At 46.2% G+C, this 17,002-nt stretch overlaps 1 protein-coding gene across 2 annotated transcripts in view; it reads right to left on the bottom strand.

The window, feature by feature from the left end:
- Positions 1-17,002, bottom strand: part of LOC148439552 (uncharacterized) — an 81,842-nt gene that overhangs the window by 44,434 nt on the left and 20,406 nt on the right. For both annotated transcript variants that reach the window (XM_088464595.1, XM_088464596.1), the window contains 4 exons: positions 7,160-7,348; positions 6,364-6,442; positions 6,148-6,245; positions 5,212-5,989 (listed from right to left, as the gene is read on the bottom strand). In XM_088464595.1, the coding sequence (XP_088320721.1) occupies positions 5,212-5,989; positions 6,148-6,245; positions 6,364-6,442; positions 7,160-7,348 (1,144 nt within the window). The remainder of the gene's footprint in view (positions 1-5,211; positions 5,990-6,147; positions 6,246-6,363; positions 6,443-7,159; positions 7,349-17,002) is intronic.

Raw genomic sequence — 17,002 nt, 5'->3', positions numbered from 1 at the left:
TACCCAGATACACACACTGTATAGGCCCAGCCACACTGACATGCACACATCACCCAACATAGACATTAGCCAGTGTCACTACCCAGATACACACGCTGCATAGACCCAGCCACACTGACATGCACACATCACCCAACATAAACATTAGCCAGTGTCACTACCCAGGTACACACACACTGCATAGACCGAGCCACAGTGTCATGCACACATCACCCAACATAGACATTAGCCAGTCACTACCCAGGCACACACATTGCATAGACCCAGCCACACTCACATGCACACATCACCCAACATAGACATTAGCCAGTGTCACAACCCAGATACACACACTGCATAGACCCAGCCACACTGACATGCACACATCACCCAACATAGACATTAGCCAGTGTCACTACCCAGTCACACACACTGCATAGACCCAGCCACACTGACATGCACACATCACCCAACATAGACATTAGCCAGTGTCACTACCCAGGTACACACACTGCATAGGCCCTACCACACTGACATGCACACATCACCCAACATAGACATTAGCCAGCGTCACTACCCAGGCACTCACACTGCATAGACCCAGCCACACTGACATGCACACATCACCCAACATAAACATTAGCCAGTGTCACTACCCAGATACACACACTGCATAGACCCAGCCACACTGACATGCACACATCACCCAACATAGACATCAGCCAGTGTCACAACCCAGATACACACACTGCATAGACCCAGCCACAGTGACATGCACACATCACCCAACATAGACATTAGCCAGTGTTACTACCCACATACACACACTGCAGACCCAGCCACACTGACATGCACACATCACCCAACATAGACATTAGCCAGTGTCACTACCCAGATACACACACTGCATAGACCCAGCCACACTGACATGCACACATCACCCAACATAGACATTAGCCAGTGTCACTACCCAGATACACACACTGCATAGACCAAGCCACAGTGACAAGCACACATCACCCAACATAGACATTAGCCAGTGTCACTACCCAGATACACACACTGCATAGACCCAGCCAGTGACATGCACACATCACCCAACATAGACATTAGCCATTGTCACTACCCAGATACACTGCATAGACCCAGCCACAGTGACATGCAGACGTCACACAACATAGACATTATCCAGTGTCACTACCCAGGCACACACACTGCATAGACCCAGCCACAGTGACATGCACACATCACCCAACATAGACATTAGCCAGTGTTACTACCCAGATACACACACTGCATAGACCCAGCCACACATCACCCAACATAGACATTAGCCAGTGTTACTACCCAGATACACACACTGCATAGACCCAGCCACACTGACATACATACATCACCCAACATAGACATTAGCCAGTGTCACTACCCAGGCACACACACTGCATAGACCCAGCCACACTGACATACATACATCACCCAACATAGACATTAGCCAGTGTCACTACCCAGGCACACACACTGCATAGACCCAGCCACACTGACATGCACACATCACCCAACATAGACATTAGCCAGCGTCACTACCCAGATTCACACACTGCATAGACCCAGCCACACTGACATGCACACATATCCCAACATAGACATTAGCCATTATCACTACCCAGATACACACACTGCATAGGCCCAGCCATACTGACATGCACACATCACCCAACATAGACATTAGCCAGTGTCACTACCCAGGCACACACACTGCATAGACCCAGCCACAGTGACATGCACACATCACCCAACATACACATTAGCCAGCGTCACTACCTAGGCACACACTGCATAGACCCAGCCACAGTGACATGCACACATCACCCAACATAGACATTAGCCAGTGTCACTACCCAGGCACACACACTGCATAGACCCAGGCACACTGACATGCACACATCACCCAACATAGACATTAGCCAGTGTCACAACCCAGGCATGATACCCACACACTGCCTCCATACACACTGCATAGACCCAGCCACAGTGACATGCACACATCACCCAACATAGACATTAGCCAGTATCACTACCCAGATACACACACTGCATAGACCCAGCCACACTGACATGCACACATCACCCAACATAGACATTAGCCAGTATCACTACCCAGATACACACACTGCATAGACCCAGCCAGTGACATGCACACATCACCCAACATAGACATTAGCCATTGTCACTACCCAGATACACTGCATAGACCCAGCCACAGTGACATGCAGACGTCACACAACATAGACATTATCCAGTGTCACTACCCAGGCACACACACTGCATAGACCCAGCCACAGTGACATGCACACATCACCCAACATAGACATTAGCCAGTGTTACTACCCAGATACACACACTGCATAGACCCAGCCACACATCACCCAACATAGACATTAGCCAGTGTTACTACCCAGATACACACACTGCATAGACCCAGCCACACTGACATACATACATCACCCAACATAGACATTAGCCAGTGTCACTACCCAGGCACACACACTGCATAGACCCAGCCACACTGACATACATACATCACCCAACATAGACATTAGCCAGTGTCACTACCCAGGCACACACACTGCATAGACCCAGCCACACTGACATGCACACATCACCCAACATAGACATTAGCCAGCGTCACTACCCAGATTCACACACTGCATAGACCCAGCCACACTGACATGCACACATATCCCAACATAGACATTAGCCATTATCACTACCCAGATACACACACTGCATAGGCCCAGCCATACTGACATGCACACATCACCCAACATAGACATTAGCCAGTGTCACTACCCAGGCACACACACTGCATAGACCCAGCCACAGTGACATGCACACATCACCCAACATAGACATTAGCCAGCGTCACTACCTAGGCACACACTGCATAGACCCAGCCACAGTGACATGCACACATCACCCAACATAGACATTAGCCAGTGTCACTACCCAGGCACACACACTGCATAGACCCAGGCACACTGACATGCACACATCACCCAACATAGACATTAGCCAGTGTCACAACCCAGGCATGATACCCACACACTGCCTCCATACACACTGCATAGACCCAGCCACAGTGACATGCACACATCACCCAACATAGACATTAGCCAGTATCACTACCCAGATACACACACTGCATAGACCCAGCCACACTGACATGCACACATCACCCAACATAGACATTAGCCAGTGTTACTACCCACATACACACTGCATAGACCCAGCCACACTGACATGCACACATCACCCAACATAGACATTAGCCAGTGTCACTACCCAGATACACACACTGCATAGACCCAGCCACACTGACATGCACACATCACCCAACATAGACATTAGCCAGTGTCACTACCCAGATACACACACTGCATAGACCCAGCCACACTGACATGCACACATCACCCAACATAGACATTAGCCAGAGTCACTACCCAGATACACACACTGCATAGACCCAGCCACACTGACATGCACACATCACCCAACATAGACATTAGCCAGTGTCACTACCCAGGCACACACACTGCATAGGCCCAGCCACACTGACATGCACACATCACCCAACATAGACATTAGCCAGTGTCACTACCCAGATACACACACTGCATAGACCCAGCCACAGTGACATGCACACATCACCCAACATAGACATTAGCCAGTGTCACTACCCAGCCACACACACTGCATAGACCCAGCCACACTGACATGCACACATCACCCAACATAGACATTAGCCAGTGTCACTACCCAGCCACACACACTGCATAGACCCAGCCACACTGACATGCACACATCACCCAACATAGACATTAGCCATTATCACTACCCAGATACACACACTGCATAGGCCCAGCCATACTGACATGCACACATCACCCAACATAGACATTAGCCAGTGTCACTACCCAGGCACACACACTGCATAGACCCAGCCACAGTGACATGCACACATCACCCAACATAGACATTAGCCAGCGTCACTACCCAGGCACACACACTGCATAGACCCAGCCACAGTGACATGCACACATCACCCAACATAGACATTAGCCAGTGTCACTACCCAGGCACACACACTGCATAGACCCAGGCACACTGACATGCACACATCACCCAACATAGACATTAGCCAGTGTCACAACCCAGGCATGATACCCACACACTGCCTCCATACACACTGCATAGACCCAGCCACAGTGACATGCACACATCACCCAACATAGACATTAGCCAGTATCACTACCCAGATACACACACTGCATAGACCCAGCCACAGTGACATATAGATTATACACCTTATATCCAGGCTGTGGTACCATCTCAATACATTGAAATTAGCCAGTGTCACTGCCCAGCCACACACTGCCCTCACATACACACACACACACACACTGCCCTCACATACACACGTAGTGGCCCAACCGTGGGTTACATTACATGACGTTCTTCAAGTGAGCACACAGCTAGCACAACCAGTGGGCAGAATCTAAAAATCCCTGTGGTTGCCCTCCAGGAGCAGAGCCCAGCAGCCAGAGTCTTACTGATAATCTAGGCTGAGGCTTCCGTGTAGACCAGGTACTGAGAGGGAAAGACAGGAATTAGCAACCAAGAATGGTGGAAAAACAGCAGTGAGTTGGAGTAGAATGGGGTGTGCAGGATACCAGAGTCCCCAATCACAGAGACTGGAGAGAACTAGAACAGAATGACAGGTGTTTAGTGGTGACAAGTGTGAGCTTAGGGTGAGAGAAATCACTTACTACTTTTCTTTACTATTGCAGTATGAAACCAAATAATGAGTTATTATTACACCAGTAAGATAAAAGTAATATCACATGGCGTAGTGCATAGGAAGATTCATTAGCAATTTCACATGACGTCTCATCCCACTCATAAGTGATGGAATCACCTTGTACTGATGTATAACAATCACCAGAGTGTAGGGGAGGAGACAGGTCAGGTCTCTGGGCTGGTAACACACAGTGACATGACGTGAGTAGGAGAACAAGAGTCTAATAATGGCTGATGGCTCCCGACTCCCACACTTGGCAAATACATTTCCCTCGTTAGTTTGTACTGGCAGAGAAAAATGCAGGATAAGAGATTGTTGTAGTGACTGAACAAGGTATATATGTGACTCTTTTCTGTAATGTGTTTACTACTCACCTGTTGTGATATCTGTAGGGATTTCCTCCTCCTTACACTGCTGATCACCCCTCACATACGTCTCTTCTTCTCCCTCTATATCTTCTGCCTTTATATCAGTCACATATGTCTCTTCTTCTCCCTCTATATCTTCTGCCTTTATATCAGTCACATAAGTCTCTTCTTCTCCCTCTATATCTTCTGCCTTTATATCAGTCACATACGTCTCTTCTTCTCCCTCTATATCTTCTGCCTTTATATCAGTCACATATGTATCTTCTTCTCCCTCTATATCTTCTCCCTTCATATCAGTCACATACGTCTCTTCTCCCTCTGTATCGTCTGCCTTAATATCAGTCACATACGTCTCTTCTTCTCGCTCTATATCTTCTGCCTTAATATCAGTCACATACGTCTCTTCTTCTCCCATTAGATCTTCTGTCTTTATATCAGTCACATATGTCTCTGCTTCTCCCGCTATATCTTCTTCCTTATTATCAGTCACATATGTCTCTTCTTCTCCCTCTATATCTTCTGCCTTTATATCAATCACATATGTCTCTTCTTCTCCCATTAGATCTTCTGCCTTTATATCAGTCACATACGTCTCTGCTTCTCCCGCTATATCTTCTTCCTTATTATCAGTCACATATGTCTCTTCTTCTCCCGCTATATCTTCTGCCTTTAGATCAGTCACATACGTCTCTTCTTCTCCCTCTGTATCTTCTTCCTTATCAGTCACATAAGACTCTTCTTCTCCCTCTATATATTCTGCCTTTATATCAGTCAGATCATCAACCTAATTAACCCATTAAACAATAAAATTAAACTTTAGTAACATTTAATTTCAATAATGGAGATTACGCAATGTCAGTATATAAAACAAACACAGATTCTCTACAGATCATATCGTGATAGTCACTTTGGTATATTGGTGACACCCTAAAACCCATCTACCTGATTCTCCTGTGGGATCCTGTAATTCTCCTCTGTACAATCCTGTGAATAAAGAGGACGGGGACATCTCTCTGGGGTATTTCTGTTACTGAGTCCATCTGTGGGAGACACACAGTGAGTGAGTACATTGTATATACATGATTATCAGGTGATGTGTGTGTATAGGGGACCCCTATACCTGATCCCCCCAGCACATACAAGATAGTCTCCTCTTACCTAGTGATGTGAGGGGCCGGTGATTCTCCAATATCACGTCCTTGCATAAACCCCTGTGTTCCTCTATATACTCCCCCTCCTGCATGGAGACATAGACAGTGACATCCTGACACCTTATAGGAATCTGACACACACAATGATACAGTCATCACCCAGACACATCCCAGGTGTTACTGTATAATGTCCCATTCCCAGCAGTCACCTCTCCAGTCATCACCCAGACACCTCCCCCGGTGTTACTGTATAATGTCCCATTCCCAGCAGTCACCTCTCCAGTCATCACCCAGACACATCCCCTGGTGTTACTGTATAATGTCCCATTCCCAGCAGTCACCTCTCCAGTCATCACCCAGACACCTCCCCTGGTGTTACTGTATAATGTCCCATTCCCAGCAGTCACCTCTCCAGTCATCACCCAGACACCTCCCCTGGTGTTACTGTATAATGTCCCATTCCCAGCAGTCACCTCTCCAGTCATCACCCAGACACATCCCCTGGTGTTACTGTATAATGTCCCATTCCCAGCAGTCACCTCTCCAGTCATCACCCAGACACATCCCCTGGTGTTACTGTATAACGTCCCATTCCCAGCAGTCACCTCTGCAGTCATCACCCAGACACCTCCCCTGGTGTTACTGTATAATGTCCCATTCCCAGCAGTCACCTCTCCAGTCATCACCCAGACACATCCCCTGGTGTTACTGTATAATGTCCCATTCCCAGCAGTCACCTCTCCAGTCATCACCCAGACACATCCCCTAGTGTTACTGTATAATGTCCCATTCCCAGCAGTCACCTCTCCAGTCAGCAGCTGAATGATCTTGTTGGTGAGTTCCAGGATCTTCTGGTCATTGCGTCTCTCATGTATCAGTGAGTGAGATGGAGGCACTGTGATGGGGCTCTGGATCCTTCTCAGTCCTCCTGACACACGGGGATGGCTGCTGGGCGTCTCACACGCACTGGATTTTTTCACTACTGTGTAGTCCTGTATATTGGGGAAGACATCATATATCCCTGCATACACACCCAGATCTCCTCATCTCCCCAGTTATGTCCCTGTATTATTACTATGTGATGTCACTGTGACACTCCCAGATCCTCTCACCTCCCCAGTCATGTCCCTGTATTATTACTATAGATATACGAGATGTCACTGTGACACTCCCAGATCCTCTCACCTCCCCAGTCATGTCCCTGTATTATTACTATACATATAAGTGATGTCACTGTGACACCCCCAGACCCTCTCACCTTCCCAGTCATGTCCCTGTATTATTACTATAGATATAAAGGATCTCACTGTGACACTCCAAGATCCCCTCACCTCCCCAGTCATGTCCCTGTATTATTACTATAGATATAAGTGATGTCACTGTGACACTCCCAGATCCCCTCACCTCCCCAGTTATGTCCCTGTATAATTACTATAGGTATAAGTGATGTCACTGTGACACTTCCAGATCCCCTCACCTCCCCAGTCATGTCCCTGTATTATTACTATAGATATAAGAGATGTCACTGTGACACTCCCAGATCCTCTCACCTCCCCGGACATGTCCCTGTATTACTATAGATATAAGTGATTTCACTGTGACACTCCCAGATCCCCTCACCTCCCCAGTCATGTCCCTGTATTATTACTATAGATATAAGTGATGTCACTGTGACACCCCCAGATCCCCTCACCTCCCCAGTCATGTCCCTGTATTATTACTATAGATATAAGTGATGTCACTGTGACACTCCCAGATCCCCTCACCTCCCTGGTCATGTCCTTGTATTATTACTATAGATATAAGTGATGTCACTGTGACACTCCCAGATCCTCTCACCTCCCCAGTCATGTCCCTGTATTATTACTATAGATATAAGAGATGTCACTGTGACACTCCCAGATCCTCTCACCTCCCCGGACATGTCCCTGTATTACTATAGATATAAGTGATTTCACTGTGACACTCCCAGATCCCCTCACCTCCCCAGTCATGTCCCTGTATTATTACTATAGATATAAGTGATGTCACTGTGACACCCCCAGATCCCCTCACCTCCCCAGTCATGTCCCTGTATTATTACTATAGATATAAGTGATGTCACTGTGACACTCCCAGATCCCCTCACCTCCCTGGTCATGTCCTTGTATTATTACTATAGATATAAGTGATGTCACTGTGACACTCCCAGATCCCCTCACCTCCCCAGTCATGTCCCTGTATTATTACTATAGATATAAGTGATGTCACTGTGACACTCCCAGATCCCCTCACCTCCCCGGTCATGTCCCTGTATTATTACTATAGATATAAGTGATGTCACTGTGACACTCCCAGATCCCCTCACCTCCCCAGTCATGTCACTGTATTATTACTATAGATATAAGTGATGTCACTGTGACACTCCCAGATCCCCTCACCTCCCCAGTCATGTCCCTGTATTATTACTATAGATATATGTGATGTCACTGTGACACTCCCAGATCCCCTCACCTCCCCGGTCATGTCCCTGTATTATTACTATAGATATAAGTGACGTCACTGTGACACTCCCAGATCCCCTCACCTCCCCGGTCATGTCCCTGTATTATTACTATAGATATAAGTGATTTCACTGTGACACTCCCAGATCCTCTCACCTCCCCAGTCATGTCTCTGTATTATTACTATAGATATAAGTGATGTCACTGTGACACTCCCAGATACCCTCACCTCCCCAGTCATGTCCCTGTATTATTACTATAGATATAAGTGATGTCACTGTGACACTCCCAGATCCCCTCACCTCCCCAGTCATGTCCCTGTATTATTACTATAGATATAGGTGATGTCACTGTGACACTCCCAGATCCTCTCACCTCCCCAGTCATGTCCCTGTATTATTACTATAGATATAAGTGATGTCACTGTGACACTCCCAGATCATGTCCCTGTATTATTACTATAGATATAAGTGATGTCACTGTGACACTCCCAGATCCCCTCACATCCCCAGTCATGTCCCTGTATTAGTACTATAGGTATAAGTGATGTCACTGTGACACCCCAAGATCCCCTCACCTCCCCAGTCATGTCCCTGTAATTACTATAGATATAAGTGATGTCACTGTGACACCCCCAGATCCCCTCACCTCCCCAGTCATGTCCCTGTATTATTACTATAGATATAAGTGATGTCACTGTGACAGTCCCAGATCCCCTCACCTCCCCAGTCATGTCCCTGTATTATTACTATAGATATAAGTGATGTCACTGTGACACTCCCAAATCCCCTCACCTCCCCAGTCATGTCCTTGTATTACTATAGATATAAGTGATGTCACTGTGACACTCCCAGATCCCCTCACCTCCCCAGTTATGTCCCTGTATTATTACTATAGATATAAGTGATGTCACTGTGACACTCCCAGATCCCCTCACCTCCCCAGTCATGTCCCTGTATTATTACTATAGATATAAGTGATGTCACTGTGACACCCCCAGATCCCCTCACCTCCCCAGTCATGTCCCTGTATTATTACTATAGATACAAGTGATGTCACTGTGACACTCCCAGATCCCCTCACCTCCCCAGTCATGTCCCTGTATTATTACTATAGATATAAGTGATGTCACTGTGACACAAGCAGATCCCCTCACCTCCCCAGTTATGTCCCTGTATTATTACTATAGATATAAGTGATGTCACTGTGACACCCCCAGATCCTCTCACCTCCCCAGTCATGTCCCTGTATTATTACTATAGATATAAGTGATGTCACTGTGACACTCCCAGATCCTCTCACCTCCCCAGTCATGTCCCTGTATTATTACTATAGATATAAGTGATGTCACTGTGACACTCCCAGATACCCTCACCTCCCCAGCCATGTCCCTGTATTATTACTATAGATATGTGATGTCACTGTGACACTCCCAGGTCCCCTCACCTCCCCAGTCATGTCCCTGTATTATTACTATAGATATATAAGTGATGTCACTGTGACACTCCCAGATCCTCTCACCTCCCCAGTCATGTCCCTGTATTATTACTATAGATATAAGTGATGTCACTGTGACACTCCCACATCCCCTCACCTCCCCAGTCATGTCCCTGTATTATTACTATAGATATAAGTGATGTCACTGTGACACCCCCAGATCCCCTCACCTCCCCGGTCATGTCCCTGTATTATTACTATAGATATAAGTGATGTCACTGTGACACTCCCAGAGCCCCTCACCTCCCCAGTCATGTCCCTGTATTATTACTATAGATATAAGTGATGTCACTGTGACACTCCCACATCCCCTCACCTCCCCAGTCATGTCCCTGTATTATTACTATAGATATAAGTGATGTCACTGTGACACTCCCAGATGATGTCCCTGTATTATTACTATAGATATAAGTGATGTCACTGTGACACTCCCAGATCCTCTCACCTCCCCAGTCATGTCCCTGTATTATTACTATAGATATAAGTGATGTCACTGTGACAATCCCAGATCATGTCCCTGTATTATTACTATAGATATAAGTGATGTCACTGTGACACTCCCAGATCCCCTCACCTCCCCAGTCATGTCCCTGTATTATTACTATAGCTATAAGTGATGTCACTGTGACACTCCCAGATCCCCTCACCTCCCCGGTCATGTTCCTGTATTATTACTATAGATATAAGTGATGTCACTGTGACACTCCCAGATCCCCTCACCTCCCCAGTCATGTCCCTGTATTATTACTATAGATATAAGTGATGTCACTGTGACACTCCCAAATCCCCTCACCTCCCCGGTCATGTCCCTGTATTATTACTATAGATATAAGTGATGTCACTGTGACACTCCCAGATCTCCTCACCTCCCCAGTCATGTCCCTGTATTATTACTATAGATATAAGTGATGTCACTGTGACACTCCCAGATCCCCTGACCTCCCCAGTCATGTCCCTGTATTATTACTATAGATATAAGTGATGTCACTGTGACACTCCCAGATCCCCTCACCTCCCCAGTCATGTCCCTGTATTATTACTATAGATATAAGTGATGTCACTGTGACACTCCCAGATCCCCTCACCTCCCCAGTCATGTCCCTGTATTATTACTATAGATATAAGTGATGTCACTGTGACACTCCCAGATCCCCTCACCTCCCCAGTCATGTCCCTGTATTATTACTATAGATATAAGTGATGTCACTGTGACACTCCCAGATCCCCTCACCTCCCCAGTCATGTCCCTGTATTATTACTATAGATATAAGTGATGTCACTGTGACACTCCCAGATCCCCTCACCTCCCCAGTCATGTCCCTGTATTATTACTATAGATATAAGTGATGTCACTGTGACACCCCCCAGATCATGTCCCTGTATTATTACTATAGATATGTGATGTCACTGTGACACTCCCAGATCCTCTCACCTCCCCAGTCATGTCCCTGTATTATTACTATAGATATAAGTGATGTCACTGTGACACTCCCAGATCCCCTCACCTCCCCAGTCATGTCCCTGTATTATTACTATAGATATAAGTGATGTCACTGTGACCCTCCCAGATCATGTCCCTGTATTATTACTATAGATATGTGATGTCACTGTGACACTCCCAGATCCTCTCACCTCCCCAGTCATGTCCCTGTATTATTACTATAGATATAAGTGATGTCACTGTGACACCCCCAGATCCCCTCACCTCCCCAGTCATGTCCCTGTATTATTACTATAGATATAAGTGATGTCACTGTGACACCCCCAGATCCCCTCACCTCCCCAGTCATGTCCCTGTATTATTACTATAGATATAAGTGATGTCACTGTCACACTCCCAGATCCCCTCACCTCCCCAGTCATGTCCCTGTATTATTACTATAGATATAAGTGATGTCACTGTCACACTCCCAGATCCCCTCACCTCACCAGTCATGTCCCTGTATTATTACTATAGATATAAGTGATGTCACTGTGACACTCCCAGATCCTCTCACCTCCCCAGTCATGTCCCTGTATTATTACTATAGATATAAGTGATGTCACTGTGACACCCCCAGATCCCCTCACCTCCCCGGTCATGTCCCTGTATTATTACTATAGATATAAGTGATGTCACTGTGACACCCCCTGATCCCCTCACCTCCCCGGTCATGTCCCTGTATTATTACTATAGATATAAGTGATGTCACTGTGACACCCCCAGATCCCCTCACCTCCCCAGTCATGTCCCTGTATTATTACTATAGATATAAGTGATGTCACTGTGACACTCCCAGATCCCCTCACCTCCCCGGTCATGTCCCTGTATTATTACTATAGATATAAGTGATGTCACTGTGACACTCCCAGATCCCCTCACCTCCCCGGTCATGTCCCTGTATTATTACTATAGATATAAGTGATGTCACTGTGACACTCCCAGAGCCCCTCACCTCCCCAGTCATGTCCCTGTATTATTACTATAGATATAAGTGATGTCACTGTGACACTCCCACATCCCCTCACCTCCCCAGTCATGTCCCTGTATTATTACTATAGATATAAGTGATGTCACTGTGACACTCCCAGATGATGTCCCTGTATTATTACTATAGATATAAGTGATGTCACTGTGACACTCCCAGATCCTCTCACCTCCCCAGTCATGTCCCTGTATTATTACTATAGATATAAGTGATGTCACTGTGACAATCCCAGATCATGTCCCTGTATTATTACTATAGATATAAGTGATGTCACTGTGACACTCCCAGATCCCCTCACCTCCCCAGTCATGTCCCTGTATTATTACTATAGCTATAAGTGATGTCACTGTGACACTCCCAGATCCCCTCACCTCCCCGGTCATGTTCCTGTATTATTACTATAGATATAAGTGATGTCACTGTGACACTCCCAGATCCCCTCACCTCCCCGGTCATGTCCCTGTATTATTACTATAGATATAAGTGATGTCACTGTGACACTCCCAAATCCCCTCACCTCCCCGGTCATGTCCCTGTATTATTACTATAGATATAAGTGATGTCACTGTGACACTCCCAGATCTCCTCACCTCCCCAGTCATGTCCCTGTATTATTACTATAGATATAAGTGATGTCACTGTGACACTCCCAGATCCCCTGACCTCCCCAGTCATGTCCCTGTATTATTACTATAGATATAAGTGATGTCACTGTGACACTCCCAGATCCCCTCACCTCCCCAGTCATGTCCCTGTATTATTACTATAGATATAAGTGATGTCACTGTGACACTCCCAGATCCCCTCACCTCCCCAGTCATGTCCCTGTATTATTACTATAGATATAAGTGATGTCTCTGTGACACTCCCAGATCCCCTCACCTCCCCAGTCATGTCCCTGTATTATTACTATAGATATAAGTGATGTCACTGTGACACTCCCAGATCCCCTCACCTCCCCAGTCATGTCCCTGTATTATTACTATAGATATAAGTGATGTCACTGTGACACTCCCAGATCCCCTCACCTCCCCAGTCATGTCCCTGTATTATTACTATAGATATAAGTGATGTCACTGTGACACCCCCCAGATCATGTCCCTGTATTATTACTATAGATATGTGATGTCACTGTGACACTCCCAGATCCTCTCACCTCCCCAGTCATGTCCCTGTATTATTACTATAGATATAAGTGATGTCACTGTGACACTCCCAGATCCCCTCACCTCCCCAGTCATGTCCCTGTATTATTACTATAGATATAAGTGATGTCACTGTGACCCTCCCAGATCATGTCCCTGTATTATTACTATAGATATGTGATGTCACTGTGACACTCCCAGATCCTCTCACCTCCCCAGTCATGTCCCTGTATTATTACTATAGATAAGTGATGTCACTGTGACACCCCCAGATCCCCTCACCTCCCCAGTCATGTCCCTGTATTATTACTATAGATATAAGTGATGTCACTGTGACACCCCCAGATCCCCTCACCTCCCCAGTCATGTCCCTGTATTATTACTATAGATATAAGTGATGTCACTGTCACACTCCCAGATCCCCTCACCTCCCCAGTCATGTCCCTGTATTATTACTATAGATATAAGTGATGTCACTGTCACACTCCCAGATCCCCTCACCTCACCAGTCATGTCCCTGTATTATTACTATAGATATAAGTGATGTCACTATGACACTCCCAGATCCTCTCACCTCCCCGGTCATGTCCCTGTATTATTACTATAGATATAAGTGATGTCACTGTGACACCCCCAGATCCCCTCACCTCCCCGGTCATGTCCCTGTATTATTACTATAGATATAAGTGATGTCACTGTGACACCCCCTGATCCCCTCACCTCCCCGGTCATGTCCCTGTATTATTACTATAGATATAAGTGATGTCACTGTGACACCCCCAGATCCCCTCACCTCCCCAGTCATGTCCCTGTATTATTACTATAGATATAAGTGATGTCACTGTGACACCCCCAGATCCCCTCACCTCCCCAGTCATGTCCCTGTATTATTACTATAGATATAAGTGATGTCACTGTGACACTCCCAGATCCCCTCACCTCCCCAGTCATGTCCCTGTATTATTACTATAGATATAAGTGATGTCACTGTGACACCCCCAGATCCTCTCACCTCCCCAGTTATGTCCCTGTATTATAACTATAGATATAAGTGATGTCACTGTGACACCCCCAGATCCCCTCACCTCCCCAGTCATGTCCCTGTATTATTACTATAGATATAAGTGATGTCACTGTGACACTCCCAGATCCCCTCACCTCCCCGGTCATGTCCCTGTATTATTACTATAGATATAAGTGATGTCACTGTGACACTCCCAGATCCTCTCACCACCCCGGTCATGTCCCTGTATTATTACTATAGATATAAGTGATGTCACTGTGACACTCCCAGATCCCCTCACCTCCCCAGTCATGTCCCTGTATTATTACTATAGATATAAGTGATGTCACTGTGACACTCCCAGATCCTCTCACCTCCCCAGTCATGTCCCTGTATTATTATAGATATAAGTGATGTCACTGTGACACTCCCAGATCCTCTCACCTCCCCAGTCATGTCCCTGTATTATTATAGATATAAGTGATGTCACTGTGACACTCCCAGATCCTCTCACCTCCCCAGTCATGTCCCTGTATTATTACTATAGATATAAGTGATGTCACTGTGACACCCCCAGATCCTCTCACCTCCCCAGTTATGTCCCTGTATTATTACTATAGATATAAGTGATGTCACTGTGACACTCCCAGATCCTCTCACCTCCCCAGTCATGTCCCTGTATTATTACTATAGATATAAGTGATGTCACTGTGACACTCCCAGATCCCCTCACCTCCCCAGTCATGTCCCTGTATTATTACTATAGATATAAGTGATGTCACTGTGACACCCCCAGATCCCCTCACCTCCCCAGTCATGTCCCTGTATTATTACTATAGATATAAGTGATGTCACTGTGACACTCCCAGATCCCCTCACCTCCCCAGTCATGTCCCTGTATTATTACTATAGATATAAGTGATGTCACTGTGACACTCCCAGATCCCCTCACCTCCCCAGTCATGTCCCTGTATTATTACTATAGATATAAGTGATGTCACTGTGACACCCCCAGATCCCCTCACCTCCCCAGTCATGTCCCTGTATTATTACTATAGATATAGGTGATGTCACTGTGACACTCCCAGATCTCCTCACCTCCCCAGTCATGTCCCTGTATTATTACTATAGATATAAGTGATGTCACTGTCACACTCCCAGATCCCCTCACCTCCCCAGTCATGTCCCTGTATTATTACTATAGATATAAGTGATGTCACTGTGACACCCCCAGATCCCCTCACCTCCCCAGTCATGTCCCTCTATTATTACTATAGATATAAGTGATGTCACTGTGACACCCCCAGATCCTCTCACCTCCCCAGTTATGTCCCTGTATTATAACTATAGATATAAGTGATGTCACTGTGACCCTCCCAGATCCTCTCACCTCCCCGGTCATGTCCCTGTATTATTACTATAGATATAAGTGATGTCACTGTGACACCCCCAGATCCCCTCACCACCCCGGTCATGTCCCTGTATTATTACTATAGATATAAGTGATGTCACTGTGACACTCCCAGATCCTCTCACCTCCCCGGTCATGTCCCTGTATTATTACTATAGATATAAGTGATGTCACTGTGACACTCCCAGATCCCCTCACCTCCCCAGTCATGTCCCTGTATTATTACTATAGATATAAGTGATGTCACTGTGACACTCCCAGATTCCCTCACCTCCCCAGTCATGTCCCTGTATTATTACTATAGATATAAGTGATGTCACTGTGACACTCCCAGATCCCCTCACCTCCCCAGTCATGTCCCTGTATTATTACTATAGATATAAGTGATGTCACTGTGACACTCCCAGATTCCCTCACCTCCCCAGTCATGTCCCTGTATTATTACTATAGATATAAGTGATGTCACTGTGACACTCCCAGATCCCCTCACCTCCCCAGTCATGTCCCTGTATTATTACTATAGGTATAAGTGATGTCACTGTGACACTCCCAGATCCTCTCACCTCCCCAGTCATGTCCCTGTATTATTACTATAGATATAAGTGATGTCACTGTGACACTCCCAGATCCCCTCACCTC

Source organism: Taudactylus pleione, unplaced genomic scaffold (assembly GCF_031769625.1).
Source record: "Taudactylus pleione unplaced genomic scaffold, aTauple2 ptg001716l, whole genome shotgun sequence".
Classification (NCBI taxonomy): Eukaryota; Metazoa; Chordata; class Amphibia; order Anura; family Myobatrachidae; genus Taudactylus; species Taudactylus pleione.
This window is presented reverse-complemented; position numbering and strand designations above follow the sequence as displayed.